This window comes from Myxine glutinosa, chromosome 8 (genome assembly GCF_964187855.1).
Source record: "Myxine glutinosa chromosome 8, kmMyxGlut1.1, whole genome shotgun sequence".
Taxonomy (NCBI): Eukaryota; Metazoa; Chordata; class Myxini; order Myxiniformes; family Myxinidae; genus Myxine; species Myxine glutinosa.
This window is the reverse complement of record NC_136268.1, coordinates 152809925-152830326: the sequence shown is the minus strand read 5'-3', so window position 1 is coordinate 152830326 and position 20402 is coordinate 152809925. Positions and strand designations below refer to the sequence as shown.

Genomic DNA, 20402 nt, shown 5'->3' with positions numbered 1-20402 from the left:
TGTTGGATAATGCTTGGTCCAGTGGAAGCGATGCAATCAGAAGCACGGACATCAGTTGTGGACAGATCAGTATTAACTGTAAGCCAAACCATCATGTACGGCCTTAAGTCAAGGAAGCAGGTGCTCTGAGACAGCATATCATGCGGGTACATATCCAGGCATATGTGTGGGGTCAATCAGCCATTTCTCAGCAAACATTTCTCGATCCATTGAAGAATGGATACCACAAGGACACGTGTGATCAACTCAAACCGACTACCACAGACATTCTCCCTGCACCAAAGGCAATTATCGAGATGGTAAGGTGCCAGTGCAAGACTGAATGTTCATCACAGAGATGTTCCTGCCAGGCCAAGAACCGAACATGCACTGATCTTTGCATGTGCAGCACTTCGTGTGAGAATGACGAGGACTCAAACATTGAAAGGCAGGACCACGATAGCGATGATGACGATGGCAATGATGAGTGACATTGGAGTCAGTGATGCCATACCTGCTTTTGGCAAATTAGCATAATTACTTGGCAGCTGTTTTAACGATGACAATAGAGTCGTTCTTCTAAAGTAGAATACGTAGCATCGAGTAGATAGTTGAAACTCTAAACCAGCATTGGACAACAGTCTGGCTCAATGATTGAGTGTTGTTTGTTTTACGAATAATGCAACTGCTCCGGCCTATCGGCTTATCGGAACGTTCTCGGCATCATGCAATAATCATGTTACTACTATTATTTCAATACAGAAATAAGAGTTTTATCCCAAACATAGCTTTTGGCATGACAACCTTTAAGCCAAGTTGCACTCAATTCATATTCGGACTGTCACTGATCACTATATTCTATCATGCGTTACTTGATTCAAGTACTGAAAGCAATGCATTAAAAACGTTAATTTGAACAAATTTAAAGCAGTTTCCATGGCAACCATTACTCAAAGTGCAGATATATATAATCTGTATCAAGAACAGTCCTCTAGTTAACAGTTATGCATCATCAGTTACTTCCTTGCGAGTAATTTTGAATTTTCAGAGCTAAAATTCGAAAAATTGGCTTTTTGCCCCAAAACGACCTATTTGACCATGTTATGTACATAAAAAAAAAATCTGAAATATGGATTTTCTGTTTTGGCATTGTTTAAACTTTCCAAAAATGTTAGGGTTGGCAACTCTCCAAAATATTCCAGCGAGCGTCAGATTATGGACACAAGGAACCTGACTAAAACGCGGATCAAGAAAACAAGGTCTGTCAATGAGGTCTTTAACAGAAGGATCTGTATATCGATATCGCCTCTGCAGGTCAGTGAGGATGGCCTTCAATGATCTCTTGAAACCATTGTCTGAGAGAGCGTCTACAAAGTGTTTGTGAGCGAGCTTGTGAAGAATCGGCCGCACAGCTGAAAGCGTCACCCACTTCTAGGCTCCGATCACTTCTGTGATTTGTTCAATCAGCTTAATCACATCGAGGAACGTTTCCAGGGCACCAATTTCCACTTCACTTGGCATTAGCTCGGAATTCCAGATGTGAAGAAGAGTGGCGCAGAGAGGCTGCCGTTGCTTTGAGATCTGCTCCAGCATATAATAAGAGGAGTTCCATCACGTTGCAACATCCTATGATAAAGAAAATTACAGTCTTGGATTGAGTGTATAAGAGATAGATAGAGAGGTGTAGAGCGTGGGGGGAAAGGTTAAAAACTGAAAGCAAATATTAAGTATGACAATGCAACTTGCCTGGATCAGATTCTGCTCAATGTCTCATGTCTTTCTGCTTCTAGTGGAGAAAATTGGTGGATTTGATGAAATTATGAAAGTGACGCACCAACCGCTTGGCTCGACCCAAAGTTCCGGCCATCTCTGGAACAGCCATGGCTTTTTGGACTGCCAAATGAAGTGTGAGCCAAACAGCTTATTCGCTGCCAATCCAGAATATCAACGGCTGCAGCAATGGTTCTAACATTGTCGGTTGTGACCACACTGAGGCTGGTCAAATTGAACTTCCAGTGAGCAAGTGCTTCTTCAAGGCCTGTGACTGGATTTGCTGCGGTGTGCTCGGCAGAACATTCAGCAATGTCCAGGAGATGAGAGCTCATTGCTGTAGTGGACAGTAAGGCTAATGTACTTACTTTAAAATGTGGTTTGCCCATGAGCTCCAGCATCGGTGGTGATGGCGAAGTGCTGCATTCCTGAAGCCATGGAATCTGCAACTATTGCCTTCATGCACTTGTAAAGCTCGGGAATGTAGTGGCGAGTGATCGTTCCATCAGGGGGAACAAACCCTGGGCCCAAACATGCGGAGCATGTGTCAAAATCCAGGATCAGTCACGTCAGCAAAAGGAAGCATATGCTCTGCAATACAATAACATTCCAAGTCAGTCAACGACTGCCACTGTGACAAACTCCATGGAAATGGTTTGAGATTCCAAAAGGCATCCATAAGACGCTGACCTGCCAGCGCCGGTTGAGATGGCGCTACAGCAGCAGTTGAGGCTTTTGATGAAACCGCATCATATTCAGGTTTGTGCTTGCACTGTAGGTGGACCAGCCTGTTGGGCATGTTACCTTTGTACAACACATGGCTGCCCAACTTGCAGTTGATGTTCTGCCTTTTTTTTCTTGTCTTTCTCGACAAACTGCCTGCATCGTGCAGGAAAACCAAAGTAGGCCCAGACAGGACTCTTTCACTTCTCTAATGGTAGAAACTCACGCTCATCCGCAGTACTGCTCTCTGCCATTGTAGGATCAAGTGCAAACACATGTAATGAGTTTGCTGACACAACTCACCAGTCTATTACAGTAGGCTACAGAGCCGCTCTGTACTGTACTGTACTTTCGTTTCTGTACTGTAGTCATTTGTGACCGCATTCGGCGATAGGATAGATAATTATACTTTTCGAGCAGTATATTTATTATGTCGTTTGGAAAAATGTACACAGATTTATTATGGATTCAAGGTTCGATGTACCTACTGTGCGCATGGAATCTTATATAGAATGAAGAACTAGTCTTGCTTGTAAAGGCTAGTGTCGATAATGCTTCCTCGGAGTTTTGAAGCATTACCCCTTTGTCGATTGTGAAGAAAGGTTAACTGACGAAACATCAGCTTCTCCTTGCTTCCCACAGTGATTAGCATCCTTTGATCTAAATTCTGTTGATTTCATTTCTAATTCTCAAAATGTTTATCATCAGTCGTTTCTTCTAAGTCGACAATGGATGGATTGCCACCAATTCGAAACAAGACAGGCAAATCTCTCATGCCTTTGATCCTGTCTGCCACCCAGCTTTGCAACATGTGAAGTACAATAAGTTGGTAATCATATGCTGAAGAGACTAGCGGGAACATGTCACAAGGCTCAAAACATCCGAACAAGTCAATTCCATAACATTCAAAAGAGACCTGCATGAAGTTGAAAGTCCCTTGCATCTGCGCCATGAGATCATGCAATTTCTGTCGACGCATTGCGGTGTCTTGCAATGAAGTTTCTGTTACTACGGGCATGCTGCTTGGAGTCGCCATATCAGCCTGTAGCGCAGGGCTCTGTGTACACACCAAAGTTTTACACATCCGTGAGATGACAGCATGCACAAAAGTAAAAGCAAACACTCTGATGAATCAAGCAAAACCCAAAGCAAATAATATTTTTGCATTCATAAAGTCAGACAAACAGGTGGCACCAATGGCAAAATTTGCAAAAGAGAAGGAGAGGGTTGGGGAGGGGGCGAGGGGTGGAGTTGGCTACATCACCACAGCCAATATCTCACCACATAGACCGATTGTTGGATGCTCCACGATCCCTTCGATATATTTTCAGTTCAGTCTGACATCCTTTCACAGTTTCACGACCAAGAGGACTACTGGTGCTATGCCTCTCTAAATTGCAATCACGACATTATAAAGTCAAACATACATTTTCCAAAAATTTTTGAAAGCAAATCTTATCTACAGTTGCTCCAGGGATTATTTGTGCGAATTAACCAATTGTGTCTTCAAGGTTTTGCTGCAATACCAAGGTCCAACAAATAGCATCGAATTAACCCACAGTGCAGGCACTTTTCATTTCCGGTCATTACAACTATTGAGGGCACTAGTCTGTCAGGCTCGCGCACTTGGAATCAATCCTGACAGTGTGATAGTTACATACCAATCATGAGCATCCTTGCTGCTCACTCGTAATACAATGTGAATCGCAATACTGTACGTCCTTTAGCATCAATATACTCAATTTGTGAAAAATCATTTCACTATCCGAAGCACAAGTGGCACCGATGTTGTTGAGAGATATTTTTTGACCACCATAAGCTGATGCTCCCTCCGTGTGACTATCATAAGATGTGATTGTAATTTGGATGTTTAGCACTGCAATGTGGGTCATGACTAGTTGCTATCGGCACAGTGTCGAAAACCATTTGATTACCATGCTATGTAACCTGCTGCAGAGTGTGTGTGGCTACCCATTTCCAAAGTACTTTTATTGCTTGTTGTTGCACAGCATTGTCATTTGGCAACATAGGTAGACATCCAAAAGTGCAATATAAACTAAATCAGTACTCAGTAGTCTTGCCTTTCACGCTCATTCTGACTACCATCGTTATCTGAACACGCTACTGTTATGGCCCACACATTGCCATTATCCATGCACCCAATTATGTCACACACATTGCCATTATCCATGTACTCTATTATGTCACACACAGCCATTAGCCGTAGCTTTATTGAATATTTATTAGGATATTTAACAACCACTTTTGTGCACATCAAGGCAAAATTGCATCAATGAAGGGGAATAGGAAAAAAAACGAGCGTTACGCCTAGGTCCCCCGTCGGTGAAGTGATGCGAGTTGACAAAGTGGAAGACGCAAGGCGGCCATCTTGGATTTTGACGTGGCGACCCAATTTTCAATAGTGTTCTTCCTCATGCCTAGATACACCCACACACCAGATTAGAAGTTGGTACTTCGCTTATTTTTCAAGATATTCCGCTCACAAGGTTCAGACATACATGGCGGCGGCCATCTTGGATTTTGACGTGGGTTGCACCCACACACCAAATTGGAATTCGGTCCTTCGCTTACGCACGCACGCACACACGTATGCACGCACGGGAAAACCATAGTCCCCCTTTCGCTCCATGGTGCGACGGGGGACAAAAAATTAAACTATATTCCCCATGGCTAGTTGATCATGTGTATGAAGTTCCACATCTATCTGTTAAGCGGTACTGCAGAAGATTTTTTTTACATTTCTATTGTCAATCCAATATGGCTACCAGAGGACTTCACAAACGATGCCAAAATTTAATTACTCCCTCGTGTCTAAGTGTAGATCAGATGTATATGAAGTGTCAGATTTTTTGGATAAGGATTTTGATTCCACCAATTATGGCTGGAATACCACTTCACCGATGTCATCGTTATCACCCGATATACTCGACCCCATGGGGAGTTTATGACACGTCAAGTTTCAATTTTTTTTTCCCATCGAGCACTTTCTGAGAAGACTACCTATGTCCAATTTATTTCCTTTGTCCAATATGGCTGGCATACCATTTACCATGACATCAGATTTATCAATAAAAGATTTTACAATGGGAGTTTCTTCCATGTTTAATGTTTTGCATTGATCGGACATGCGGTTGCAAAGAAAAAAAAAAATTCCTTTTTTTGAAACAGAAATACAAAACTAAAGATACTTTTCTTCCATCACTTGCAAATCAATGACCATCATGGAGGATGAAGTGGATACAGAGAAGTTAGAAGTGTGGATATTACTTTTACAAATAAGGTAATGTTAATCCTGTGCCTATTATAGACATTTGATCGACCACCGGGAAGCCAACAAAACAGTGCTCAAACAAAGCAATTGACACTTTTTGGCAAATCACTATGACAAAAATGTGGAGTAAATGATAGAGATACTGGATGCGCCCATGACGGTTATCATGGTACTCCTGACAGTTAATGTAACCACATGATCTCAATGGGATACCAGGCATTCAAAAGGCTGTAAAGCAGTGGTTCTCAAACTTTTTTGTACGACCGCCCCCTTCTGCCCTCTTGGACCGGCCCAAAGCCCCCCTTGTCCTATCGTTCGTGGTCGGACACCCAGAATTTATGTACATAGGAAGCAAAAATAACAGAAGCCAAATATTTTCTGAATAATATTTTACTTTATTTTACTTTACTTTTTATTTTATTTTGCACGACCTACAATGTTTCAGCAGAACAGGCCCAGGTGAGGCAAACAGGGAATCTGTTATCACAGGCCCAAATACCGTTAGTGTGAAGGGTGGGCCTGGTGACTCACTGCGAGATTACGAACGTTTGGCTCCATCTCAGTGAGGTAGAGACGCAGATCGCCCCTCTTGATAATGTCAAGGCGATTTCGATACTTGGTCAGCAGCACCATCACGGCGCTGAACCCTCTCTCAACGAGGTATGATGTGGGGAACACCATCAACAGCAGTTCTGCCTCTGTACACATTGCGGGGTATTCGCCCCACTCCAGAATCCAGAATTTGCCGTATTCATGCTGCGAGAATCTTGCCTTCGCCTCATCTCGTCCTGTAATTCGTGCTTCACATCTTGAATGTCACATTTGAATGGGTTGATCACCCATGCTGGCACCGACCGTTCTAGCATGTCTCTGAAACGCTGTTCCATATCTCCACGAATCTTCTCAAGGTGATTACAATAAACGAGCAGCTCTTCATCAGAAACAGCAGTTTCCTTTGCCAACCGGGGAAAGTGGTACATATCTCTAAGGCCGAGGGTTTCCCTGTGCAGAGTCGCCTTGGTTACGAACGCGCCGATCACTTTCTTTGCTTTAATCAGCATCATATGGTCACCCTGGAGTTGTTTGTTGACATCATTCAGTACACTGAATATGTCCGTGAGGTAAGCCACATCATGCTCAATCACATTCACTTTCTCCGATAGCTACGTATCAATTTCCGACAGAAACTCGACCATTGTTGAGGAAACGGGTCAAACAAGCGCCTTTAGACAACAATCGAACTTCGGTGTGCAACAGGAGCCGCTTGAATGCCTCATCATTCTCCTGGCAAAGCTGACGAAACAGCCGATCATGCAGAGACGACACCTTGATTTTATTCACTGCTTTGATTACTGTTTGGAGTGATGTATGAAGTCTGGTGCTGAGAGCTTTTGCTACAAGATGCTGGCGGTACACGACACAGTGAATGGTGAACACGGACGGTACCTGGTTCTTCAGAAGCGCAATAAAACCATGCTGGCGACCAACCATCGCTGGAGCCCAGTCCGTCGCGCAAGCGAGAATGTTCTCCATCGGTATGTTCTTATCAGTAAAGTACTTCTCCAACGTTTGGAAGATGGAAGAACCCTTCGTATCGGTCTGGAGAGAGCGGGCAAACATTTCTTCCACCATTTCCTGATCACGGATGAAGTGAACGTAGCAGAGTAACAGAGCTTCACTGTCACGCAAAGTGGACTCATCCAGCTGGATGGTGAAGTGTGTGCTTCTCAGCTCACTACACAGCTTATCTTCTACATCTGATGACATTTCATCAATCCGCCTGGCCACGGATTCATTGCTGAGCGCAATCGACGAGAGAACTGGTTTCGGATCCTGGCCCATAATGGTTTTTATCACTTCCCCAACAACTGGTTTGATCAACAGTTCGCCGATTGAATACGGTTTTCCAGATCTGGCGATGAGCAATGACAGCTAATACGACGTTTCCGGTCCTTTATCCATGAGCTTTTGGCTGGCTTTGAACATAGTCGTTACCGCGGATCGCTTCTCAAATTTCTCTTTCAGCGATTGGAAATAGCTGACCTCTGCGCGAGCCTTATCACTGTGCTTATTACTCAGGTGCTTGCTCAGTCGAGATGGTTTCATTGCTTCATTGGACAGCGTGATACCACACAACAAACACATCGGTAACTGTTTGTTCGTCGGAGATGGAATGAATCCATACTTGATGTATTCAACGGAATACTGACGACACTTTTTCTTTGAGGCCGACATCTTGAAGCCGACCGGACGTGAAGCTTTTTTGAATAACGAAATTAACACGCCAAAATGTCGAAAGACTAACACCAGCGCTAACACCGACTGTTCATACCTTGCCCAATGTCTGTGCTGGCAAGGCCAGGCTGTAACGTTGAACCAGGCACGTTGAATAGTCCAGCACGAATAGAGTGTATTATATCCCGCATAAAAAGATTCTTGCAAGCCGATTGGTTGAAATGGCACCACGTGACAAAAATTAGTGTTGTACTATTGGCCGCATTGGCGGCCCATAGCATTTCGCTGGTGTCATGCACTATCATGTTTGTTGCATGAGCATGTATGGACAAGAAAATACCTACACGACATCAGCGAATATGTGATCATAAAAACCATGCGAAGGGGGAAAGAATGTGGTCGTTGATTGGATGGCCAATTTGCCGAATTGACGTGGACCTTCGAGCGCCCCCCTGAAAGTTCCCAGCGCCCACTGGGGAGCGGTAGGGACCACTTTGAGAACCTATACTGTAAAGCTTTCATGTGGCACTGTGGGCAACAGTGTCGCAGATGACAGTGCTCTGCAGTAAATGGTTCGACGTTTTCGCAGTTGCATTAAATAAATTTTTATCCTCATTCTCAACTGCATTTCATAAACCTCACTAATGGAATGGATATATGGCAAGCACCCCCTGTTGAACAGGACCCTTGCAGCAAAAGTACTAGTGGCACTAGGGTTCGTGGTCACCATTTTTTATGACCATTTTGGCCACGAGTGTCAGCATTCATGCATTTCAAGAAAAACCATGCATTTTGGCCTTAATGTGTATTATTCTGACAAGCTTTGTATTATGATGTACTATACTGTACTTTTGTCTTTAGGCTGAAGTCCATGTTTTGCTTTGTTGCAATGCTTGGATTTTTCTTCAGTCTTCTTGAATAAAATGGAATTTTTCAGCAGAGACAGTCAGTGAGCCAAAATGAATTTGTGGATCAATTCCCAACCAGGGGGGAAGGAAAGGGTGAGAGGGGTATGGATAGATGGGAGGATGAGCAGAGCTGGCGCAAAAGCAGTTATAGCTTTCATGTTGACAGAGTGGGAAGCGGTATAGTAGCTGACACCATGTTTGGCCGTGTGCAGCTTTGCGTTTTATTTATTTATTTATTTTTCCACAGACTGTGATCAAGTCAGAAGTTTCATTTTAACCTTTTTTAAATGTCTTTATACTTGATGGATTTGCCAAAATTTATTCATACTTCTTTCTGCCAACTTCAAAAGCAATATATTTTGGGAGAGGGGAGGGGTGGGAGATGGGGAATGGGGGCGAGGGAGGCTAGGGTGGGGAGGAGGGAGGAAGAGGAAAACCCAAAATTTAGTCTGCCTCAAAGGAGTAATAACATTCACCACAAAGGAGTAATAACATCTGCATATTCAGTCGGACCCACACTTCAAATTTGGTTCATTATAGTCGATTATCTCCAGAGGACTCTTACTGGTTTTGGGCCCGAACTCCATGACACTGTTTCTTCAGGTTCTTTGGGCACCAACTCATTGTCAGCAAGATACCGGGTATTCACAAACTGAAAAAGAAAAAAAAAATACAACTTTGGGATACAAGCATGTCTCCAGCAAAAGAGAAAGAAAGAAAGAAAGAAAGAAAGGAGAGAAAAAGAAAGCAAGCAAGAAAGCAAGCAAGAAAGCAAGAGAGAAAGCAAGAAAGAGAGAAAGAGAGAAAGAGTGAAAGAGTGAAAGAGTGAAAGAGTGAAAGAGTGAAAGAGTGAAAGAGAGAAAGAGCGAAAGAGCGAAAGAGAAAGAAAGAGAAAGAGAAAGAGAAAGAGAGGGAGAGAGAGGAAGTGAGAGGGAGGAAGTGAGAGGGAGGAAGTGAGAGGGAGGAAGTGAGTGGGAGAGAGGGAGAGAGATAGAGAGAGAGATCAGCTAAATTCCTTTATCTTACTGACTGCTTGGTTCATTGGCCATTCGGATCAGCAATGAACCATTCATCAGTCTCGGACTCCAAGTTTTCACCTTCAATCCTATAACTTTTCTGATTGGTGGGTGAACAACTTTAGTCGTGTTCAAAAGTCATCCAGTCAGGCAGATTGATAGAGAGTTAAAAGTGGAAAGAACATAGTGGATTTACAACCAATTTATGGGGGAAAAAAAAAAAATTCAGCAGGTAATACACTTTTATACAATACTGAGGAAATTACAAACAAACACGTTATTTCACACCACAGATATGCTTTTATTATCCCAAGTACCTGTACCTGATCCATTTAACCATTGTCAGGATTATCCACCGGGCTCCATTCAGATGAGGTATTTTTGCATACATGATTGAGGCGTGTAGAATAGCTTTAGCAAAATGGAAGGGAACAAAATGAAGAGGGGAAACACCAAAAGCAGAATAGAAGTGAGTGTGAGATCAAGGGGGAGGGGCGAGAGGGGAAAGAGGACACATCGGGGTGATCAAGCTGCACACAAACTGAAATGAAACACAGCAAGAAGAGGAAGGGGAAAGCAGGATTGAAACAGAAAAGGAACAAGTCAAACAACAAACTAAAAGAGGTGAAGGGTGGGGAGGGGAGGGGGTGGAAGAAACCTGGGGAAAAAAATCACAAGGGAGTGCTTGGGATTGGGGTCTTTTGGGGTAGAATATATGATTGAGAATGTATGGGGGGTGGGGAGGGGAAATTGATGTAGGGGCGAACAGCTGTCTTGAAGCCCTGGAGGGAAGAATGTAACTGAACAGACTGGGGAAGTTGGTTCCACAGGTGAGAGAAACAAGGAATAAATGAGTGGAGGTGTGCAGCGAGCAGCAACGAAGGTTGGAAAGGGTGGAAATGCGAATGGTTCGACGGATGTGCGGAGTATGGTTGAGAGAGAGGAAGACAAATGATGAATTGCGAAAGATGATGGGAATAGAGCCTGTGATTGATGCTGTGAAGAGGAACAGGTTGAGATGGTTTGGTCATGTGTTGAGGAAGGATGAAAGTGACTGGTTGAGAAGAGTGATGGAAATGAATGTAGAAGGAAATAGAAGACGGGGAAGACCGAGAAAGACTTGGCTAAAGATGGTGGAAGAAGAAATGCGGGCAAGGGGGTTAACAAGGAGAGATGCAGAAAATAGGGCAAAATGGAGAAGATTGTCATGGGGACCGCAAGGCTAACCCCCGCTCTAGCAGGGAAAATGGCCTTTAAAATGCATGTTGTTGTTGTTGTTGTTGTTGTGCAGCGAGCCTGGCTTTTGGGAATTTAAAAAGAAGAAAGTTACTGACAGACCATGTGTGCCCTGCAGAAACCTGGGATATACAGAGCCAATAGAGGACATTGGGTGCAAGAACAAAAAGGAGATGGTAGCATACAGAGAGGCCACCAAAGTAACAGGCCTAGACACTCAGCTTTGTTGCAGTAGATCCCAATGATTTTGAGTCTTGCTTTCCATGGCATCAAGAAGGGCAAGGTGTGAGGCATGGGAACCAGCCCAAAGGGGGAGAGCAGTACTCCATCTTGTAAATTGTCAAAAGTACAGATTGGCCAAGGAACGACCTTGCAAGACTGAGGATGCCCAGTTGGTGGCTGGCTTTCAAGGCCATCTTGGAAATGTGGTCTGCCAAGAAAGATCATGTCTGATGGAGAGGCCCAAAGGTTTGAATGACTTAACCTCTTCAAGTGGTTTGTTTATGAGGTAGATATGAGGGTTTGCCAGACAGTCATTTTGAAGAGACAGGGTGGGTGTGTGGGATTTGTTCGTGTTGAAAGACATATTCCATGTGTTGGACGAGCTCCTAATTATATCATGGTCTGCAGAAAGGGAAAAGGCTGCTGCCTGCCTGTCTGCAGGATGAGAAAAGAGACGGCAGAGGGTGGAATCATCAGCAAAGAGATAGGCAGGATTTTCCAAGGAATCAGAAAAATAATTTATGAAGATGAGGTACAAGACTGGGCCCAAGAAACTGCCTTAGGGAACTCCAGCCTTGACAGGGAGAGAAGATGAGAGAATCCCATTCTGAGCTGCACACTGTCTATGAGAGTGGAGCAAGTCAATTATCCATGAGATGACTTGGCCTTGGATGCCATAAGGAGAGAGTTTGGACATCAACACAGGGTGCCAGGCTATCAAATGCTCGAGATGTGTTCAGAGAGACACCCGTGATCGCATGTCCGAGATCGAGCACTTCCATCCATTGTTGGGAGTGTAAAATGCAGCATGTCCAAGTTAGAGTGACCAGGTCAGAATCCAAATTGATGATCTGAGATGAGGCTGTTGGAGAAAAGGAATGATTTTTTAAATGTCAACTTCGATGATTGATTCCATGCCCTTCCTGATCATTGGAAGTAAGCCAATTGGTCTGCAGTTGAGGGGATCGGTTTTTGCACCTTTTTATAATATCTGTAATGTTGGCTGATTTCAAAGCAGATGGAAGATGACCTAGGGTAAATGACAGGGTTAAAAGGGTAGTGAGAGGAAATGCAAGAGCACCAGAGCAAGTTTTTAGGACACGTGAGCTGATGCCGCCTGGTTCAGTTGCAGAGTCAGAGTCAGATAGTCCCAGAGCTCAGGGGCGTTATATTTGAATTTTATTTACCAAAAGGTCTGAGTTGTTTCTCGGGTAGAAATTTCTGCAATTTCATTTCTGACAATAACTACATTTTTTAAAATATTTTTTTCCCCTCAAAAATAACCTTATTTTCTTGAAATGTTTACATGGTCATATTTCTGATCAATTTCAAAACTGAAAAGTTTGCTCCATTAAAAGCAAAACAATATTCATTCAATTGACCCAAAGTTGATTAGTTACTTCTCACTAACATTTGAATGGACCTACAGTAAATTAAATCTTCAAAGTGACCATAATAGCACTTTACAGCAAAGAGGAGAATTCAGTACTACTTTCAGTATGCTTAAGGATAATAACCTCATGGGGTCATTCTTACTAACACATCAGTGTGATCCAATTTAAATAAACAATCACAACATTTTTTTTTTTTTTTTTAACTTGAAGAATACCTTTTATGCATTTGAAAAATGAAGACATTCGTGCTTGGATTTTCGTTTAAGTGTGAAAAGGTTACTTTCCGTAAATGACATACAACTTGGTAACAAAATATGGAATATTCATTCTGTACATGAATGTGTTAAAGGAATCCCTGTTGCAGGCCTACCAACCCAGCACAGGTTTAATCAGCCATATCCATTTGCTGAAAGCATAATTTTCCACAATTTCAGTAACTTGACAATATCATCATGCAATAATGGATAGAAATTAAACATAAATCGAAGTTTGCTAACAGTCAGCAAAAGCAAGAAGAAGATGTTTCCGCAATCAACCCATTGTCGGCGTAAAACAGGCTATTTTGAACTGACGAAGGATCAACGCCCAAAATATTAGCTTCTCACACCGGAGAGAGCATATCCCAATCAATGTCCTGTTGATTCCATCCATTGCTCTGCCTGTCTGCCGACACAGAACGCCACTAGCCATCATCTGCAAGACTAATATTCCCAATGACACAGAATGACACGAGCCTTCATCTGCAAGACTAATATTCCCAATGACACAGAATGACACGAGCCTTCATCTGCAAGACTAATATTCCCACTGACGCAAAATACAACACTAGCCTTCATCTGCAAGACTAATATTCCCAATGACACAGAACAACACAAACCTTCATCTGCAAGACTATTTATTCCCACTGACGCAGAACACTAGCCTTCATCTGCAAGACTAGTATTCCCAATGACACAGATCAACACCAGCCTTCATCTGCAAGACGAGTAGTCACACTGATGCAGAAAGATACTAGCCTTCATCTGCAAAACGAGTATTCCCACTGACGCAGAACGACACTAGCCTTCATCTGCAAGACTAATATTCACACTGATGCAGAACGACACTCGCCTTCATCTGCAAGACTAGTTTTCACACTGACGCAGAACGATACTAGCCTTCATCTGCAAAACTAATATTCCCACTGACGCAGAACGACACTAGCCTTCATCTGCAAGACGAATATTCCCACCGACGAAGAACACTTGCCTTCATCTGCAAGACGAATATTCCCACCGACGAAGAACACTAGCCTTCATCTGCAAGACTAATATTCCCAATGACACAGAACACAAGCCTTCATCTGCAAAACTAATATTCCCAATGACACAGAACACAAGCCTTCATCTGCAAGACTAATATTCCCAATGACACAGAACAACACAAGCCTTCATCTGCAAGACTAATATTCCCAATAAAGCAGAACGACACTGGCCTTCATCTGCAAGACTAATATTCCCAATGATGCAGAACGACACCAGCCTTCATCTGCAAGACTAATATTCCCAATGACACAGAACAACACTAGCCTTCGTCTGCAAGACTAATATTCCCAATGACGCAGAACGACACTAGCCTTCATCTGCAAGACTAATATTCCCAATGACGCAGAACAACACCAGCCTTCATCTGCAAGACTAATATTCTCAATGACGCAGAACAACACCAGCCTTCATCTGCAAGACTAATATTCCCAATGACGCAGAACAACACCAGCCTTCATCTGCAAGACTAATATTCCCAATGACGCAGAACAACACCAGCCTTCATCTGCAAGACTAATATTCCCAATGATGCAGAACAACACCAGCCTTCATCTGCAAGACTAATATTCCCAATGACACAGAACGACACTAGCCTTCGTCTGCAAAGCTAATATTCACACTGACGCAGAACAACACCAGCCTTCATCTGCAAAACGAATATTCACACTGATGCAGAACAACACCAGCCTTCATCTGCAAGACTAAAATTCCCAATGACGCAGAACACCAGCCTACATCTGCAAGACTAATATTCCCAATGACACAGAACGACACTAGCCTTCATCTGCAAAACTAATGTTCACACTGACGCAGAATGACACTGGCCTTCATCTGAAAAAAGAGTTGTCCACTCAACTAATCGTGCAATAATCTTCTTCATGCGAACATTTGCTCACTACTGATTTAATCTGCCAACTTTTGGAATTGATTACAGGCACACTTCCACTTGGCATGTCAAACTAGCATGACGAGTTTTTTTTTTAAACTGCCTATTCAGGAATTCATACAAGTTTTTACCACCGGGAACAGAACGAGCATATTATCAACAACAACAAAATAATCACCAACTTCTAAGGTGACCTCTACACAGGTGCAGTTTCGCTCACCATGACGGTGGTACCACAAGTACAATTGGTTTCACAACTGCCTTGAGTATTTTCATTGTGAACCATCAATTTGAGTTTGTGTTTTGCTCTTGAAACTGTTTTTTTAACTTTGTGAAAATTAGATTGCCAGTGGTAAAAGTAAAATGATAGGACTTCCTGCTATAATATCCGATTTCCGTAATTTTTTGGGCTTGTCCGTACCTCCGTAATTTCAGCGCGATTTGCATACAAATATGTTGCAAAAAGATGTTCTACCTCACAGGGTTGGCAAGAAGTGTCAAATTCATCAATTGCTTCTGTTTCTGCTGCAAGACAAAAAGGGAAAGTGAAAAAAATGCGTCAAGTAAAATAAATATAAAAAAAACAGAGTTAAACATGAGGAAGGGAGTTAGGCTGCCCAAACATGTAAGAATTGCTGTAAAAATGAACTCTTCACATATGGATCAAGAATAAATTATATCTTCAAGATGACAGTAGGCATTATATTACAAATGAAGCGAGACGATTACTACATTCAGGATGTTGCATGAACAACAGCCATATAGTGTCCTCTTCACCAACACATCAGTGTTATCAAATTTAAATGAACCATCAAGAAACTTTCTAATTTTTAACAATTTGAAGAAACACCTTTACGCATTTGAAAAAAGTCATTCATGCAATAGAGCAATTATGTGTGACAAAACTGCTATTACATTGCACCATTGATGTGGAAAACTTTGGGGATTTAATTTTACAGAATATACATTTGTCCTGTCAGGCCCAACGGTTAACACCGCAGGGTGACGAAAGGCCGTAACGGTTTTAAATTTTGAGGCGCGTAGCCGAAACTGGTGTTTGGTCCGTCGCACGCGAGTGAGGGGACAAAAGTGCTTACCTGCACAGAGCTCACGGGGCCTATACCCAAACCCACAAACACAGAAACACGACAAACAAAAAATGCCACAACAATAAATTTAATAAAAGTCAAGCATGGCAAAATAAAGGTTCAGGTAAAATAAATCCTACAGTGAGACGTCTCCACTCAGACACACAAAAGAGACAAGGGGAAAGATTAAAGAAATAAAATAATGTTCTTTTTTTATAAACGGCCGCCACTCAGCTCTGGTCTACGAGGCTTTTAGTAGCTTGATGGTCGTTGCCGAGGTGTAGCCACTCGCGCGGGCCCGCTCCGACAATGGCACCGAAACCCTTTCACCTTACTCGAAACCCCTTCACCTTACTCGCGACCTCTGTCACCAAAGAGTACCATGATAAATAACAACTCCTCCTCCGTCATTGCCAAGGTTCCACACTGCTCTCAGCACCAGTGCACCAAAAAATATTCCAGCCGCCGCCAAGCAAACCGAGCGACCAAGACAAAAGCGAGACGTGCCCTTCTTCCTTCTCCAAGGTCTCCTCACCAGCCCGCACAGCAATGGCTGACCCTCCTCCTCCAGCACAAAAAAACCCCAAGAGTTCCACAAAGGCTCCGAAAGCTCTCTTCACAAGCACAAGCAGCCGAGCCACCTGAGAGACAAAACCAAAGAGCTACCACCCGATATGAAAGCCAGAACGAGAGCGAGACAGTGCGCAATTCTTCTTCCTCCCGGCTCTCGAACCTTCTCGCTCTCGCGTCACGCCGTCCAATTGCCACAGCTCTATTACATCACTCCATGTCTTCCTGACCAATGACGAAGCTCGGGGCGTGACCTGTTGGTTAGAATCTCTCGGGGGCAGAGTTCAGCCGTCGTTCGGGAATGTTCGGCTTCTGTCGGTAATTATGGGGCGGTTGGGTGGGGTTTACTTGTCGATCGTAATGTCCGGGTACTGCCAGCGATTGTTGTTGTTGTTGGTTAAAGACGTGCGTTTTTATGGCAGCTTGTTATAATTGTAAAAACACATAGGGAAAAATCATAGGAGGCAATCACATACTGGGAGAAACTAATGTTAACCTTACCTAGTTAACAACACAAGCTCCACCCCCCATGTGAAGACATGTAAATGATCTTAAGCTCACAGTTTTTCGACTTGAATACATCGAGATTGGCTTCCAACTCGCACGCGGTCCATGCTACCCTTCACAGTTCTATCCATTATTTTATTTCATTCCCAACCCCCCACAAACGTAACAATATATACATATATCTACCATATAAAACACAGTGTCAGTTTGTGTTTATGTTTGTACAGATGTCTGTCCCCCTTCAAAAAGGGTAGGTTTTAAAGGCCAATATTTTAACATGAATGTGTGTTCACTACGGTCTAATTTTGAGGATAAAACAAACTCGAAAAGCATTTTCCGTAAAAGAGTAATTATGTCTCATATTGGCATTGTAAACGGTGGTTTGCAAACAGAGCCTCAATGGCGGTGCACAGTATAGTGCCTGATTAGCCCACCACAAGGGTGAAATCCAGATCGACATCTCTGCTTTCGGTTTAATTATTAGCCCGTTGGACTTAGTCCGAAACAGGGGCTTATGGATTGGGTCTCGGGCGTCCGTCCTTCCGCATCCATATCTCGGAGATGTATGGACCGATTTGATTCATACTTGGCACAGACAAAAACATGACGGTACACATATGCACATCATTTTGTTTCGCGATGCGATCAAAGATGGCCGACTGGCGGCCATTTCAGTTGCAAAAAAAACCCTGATGATGAACATGTCCTCAAACATTTCTCGGACATGCATTTGCCGATAATGTTCAAACTTGGCACACAGATAATTAATTATGGCTTGCATATGCACGCCATTTTGTTTTGAGAACAGGTCCAAGATTGACGAAAGGTGGCCATTTTGTTACTTAAAAGCGTCTCCAACAATTTCTCGGACATGCATGGTCCAATTTTGTTCAAACTTGGCACAAGCAGAGTACATGACAGCATACACATGCACCTCACATTATTTTGCGATCTGATCAAAGACGGACTGGCAGCTGGTGGTAGACTGGCAGCCATTTTAGTTGTAGAAAACACAATATTGAATATGTCCTCAACCATTTCTCGGACATGCATTTACCAATCTTGCTCAATCTTGGCACACGGATAAAGAAAAAATTTCACCCCCCCCCCCCCCCCCCCACCCTCTCCAAGATGGCCGACAGGTGGCCATTTTGTTATCCATCCATTTCTCGGACATGCATGGACTGATTTTCTTCAAATCTGTCACAAAGACAATACATGTGTGTGTGTGTGTGTATATGTATGTATGTATGTATGTATGTATGTATGTATGTATGTATGTATATATGTATAGTTACGGTCCGCGGATTAGATGTTATTTTTACCGAGCGGAGGTAACCGCGGCCGAACAGTTGTTCCCCGACGAAACACGATTCACCCAAACGTTGGCCGTATCGCGCCACAGATACTCAATGTGGAAAAGACTAAAACGACGAATGCAAAGAGGAAGAAGAAGACGTACAGAAGAGTAACGGGGTTTATTATTATTTACACACACATAAGCAAAAAGAGCAGTCACGGGTATTTACAGCGGACATGAAAACGCAGGTAACACAGTGCAAATTACTAGCTTATACAGACTTAGTTACTACCCAGGACAGCACGAACAAAACAAACTCACGTACGCAAATGGGGAACTTGCAGGCAGGAATGGCTGGAAAGGATGAGCAGGTGGGATCACAGGGCACAGCGAGCAGGTCCACTCCGGGCGGGAAGCGGGGAGCCGGCAGCTCCTGGTATTCCGCTTTACAGCGCACGCCGGCAGGGTCACTCGCTGCCCCGTCAGGGCTTCACGCGGCTGGTTGAAACGGGGCTGGACTCATCTGCCGTATCTCTTTGCAACTCGTTCGTAAAAGTTCCTCTGCTTTCTCTTGGACCCTTTCTTTGTCGTGTCCCTCTCCACGCAGCTCAGCTCGTATTTTCTTCCTCTCACTTCTCTCTCAGCGCGGGTCTGACACGCCCTCCACGGTTTCGGTACCGCCCTCTCCCCCGTGCTCTGTTTCGTGACCTTGTATGGTAATCCCACGGGCTTGTCTCCTTATTTGGGCATCGCGCCGACGGCACGCCCCTCGTGGCGAGCCACGGGCTTGTTTCCTTATTTGGGCATGGGGCTGCACAGCCCCGCCCTTCGTGGCGCGCCCTGGGCTTGCCTCTCCCTGGCGACCCCGACCCTCCTGTTCAAACAGAGCACGGAGCACATATTCACTATAGCAGCGAATTGAGAGGGCGTGCACCCCACGCTTGTGAACTGCTTTACCCACAGATGGAGAGTTTGGCTGGGAAATGGAATTATTGAAGGGGAGCTATTCTTAATTGATTCGGTGCAATGGAGTGTCATTCTAATGGAAGACAAGGCCTTACTCTAAAACACATAATAAGATATAAGCTACTGAACAAGGGTTTTATCGTGTCCTGCAATGTGGTGTTTATGGAATTAACTACCGAGACGCCCTTTTTATCTTTACACAACTCCGGAGGCAGGAGGGGCCATATCCAAACAATAATCATCACCATTTCCAATACAATACAACACAACACAATTTAAAAAATGCAATCCTCATATCCGCAACACTGCACCCTCCTCCTCTTAGGCACGTCCCGGGCCTACAACTTTAATTTAGTGTGACACGTAGGTGTAGTTCCCTCTACTTTTAACCTGACCCTGAGTGCGACAGTTTTAAAACATAGATAAATATGTCCCGCTGCTCCATTGCACCCTGCCTAACAGACACGCCCACAGTTAACCGAATTGCGGAATGGTCTTCAAACTACACACTGACGGTGGGGAGCATTATTTACAGTGACACTACTTTTATTTACAAGACTAACCCAGGACCTGTGATTGTTCTTTCTGGGGGGGAGACAGTCTGCTCTGCATCGACGCACCATGAAAGCACCTATAACGCACCAACACACTCTCAAGCACCAATCGGTGCAGTCACCACAGTTCATCAATGTTCATGAATAAAAATAACCAAACAACCCCTAACCCTGCAGGTGATCTCTTGCTCTTCGGCTCCCTCTGCTGGCTATTATTATTTGTTCTTCCAGATGTTGTCTTTTCTTTGCTGGCGGCCTATTTGTGATAATAAAATGCACCTAACGTGTCCGTTTTATTTTTCTTTATTTATGGCCCACAGGGCCGACTACGTATGGTTCACCTGTGGGGCATCGGTGCCCTGTGGCCAAGGTCCGCCAGCAAGATTTCGGGCCCTCATGGCCGGTTCCAGCAGAGGGGCCATGCCCCAACCCATGGGGTCCATCAGTGGTGC

At 43.8% G+C, this 20402-nt stretch overlaps 1 protein-coding gene across 22 annotated transcripts in view; it reads right to left on the bottom strand.

Annotated features, from left to right (window-relative positions):
- CAPRIN1 (cell cycle associated protein 1) overlaps positions 1-20402 on the bottom strand; it is a 273536-nt gene that overhangs the window by 37781 nt on the left and 215353 nt on the right. For 8 of the 22 annotated variants that reach the window (XM_068103406.2, XM_078783857.1, XM_078783858.1 and 5 more), the window contains 3 exons: positions 15387-15490; positions 9473-9559; positions 3389-3529 (listed from right to left, as the gene is read on the bottom strand). In XM_068103406.2, coding sequence (XP_067959507.2) covers positions 3389-3529; positions 9473-9559; positions 15387-15490 — 332 coding nt within the window. The remainder of the gene's footprint in view (positions 1-3388; positions 3530-9472; positions 9560-15386; positions 15491-20402) is intronic. The other 14 variants (XM_068103407.2, XM_078783862.1, XM_078783860.1 and 11 more) reach the window with 3 other exon arrangements.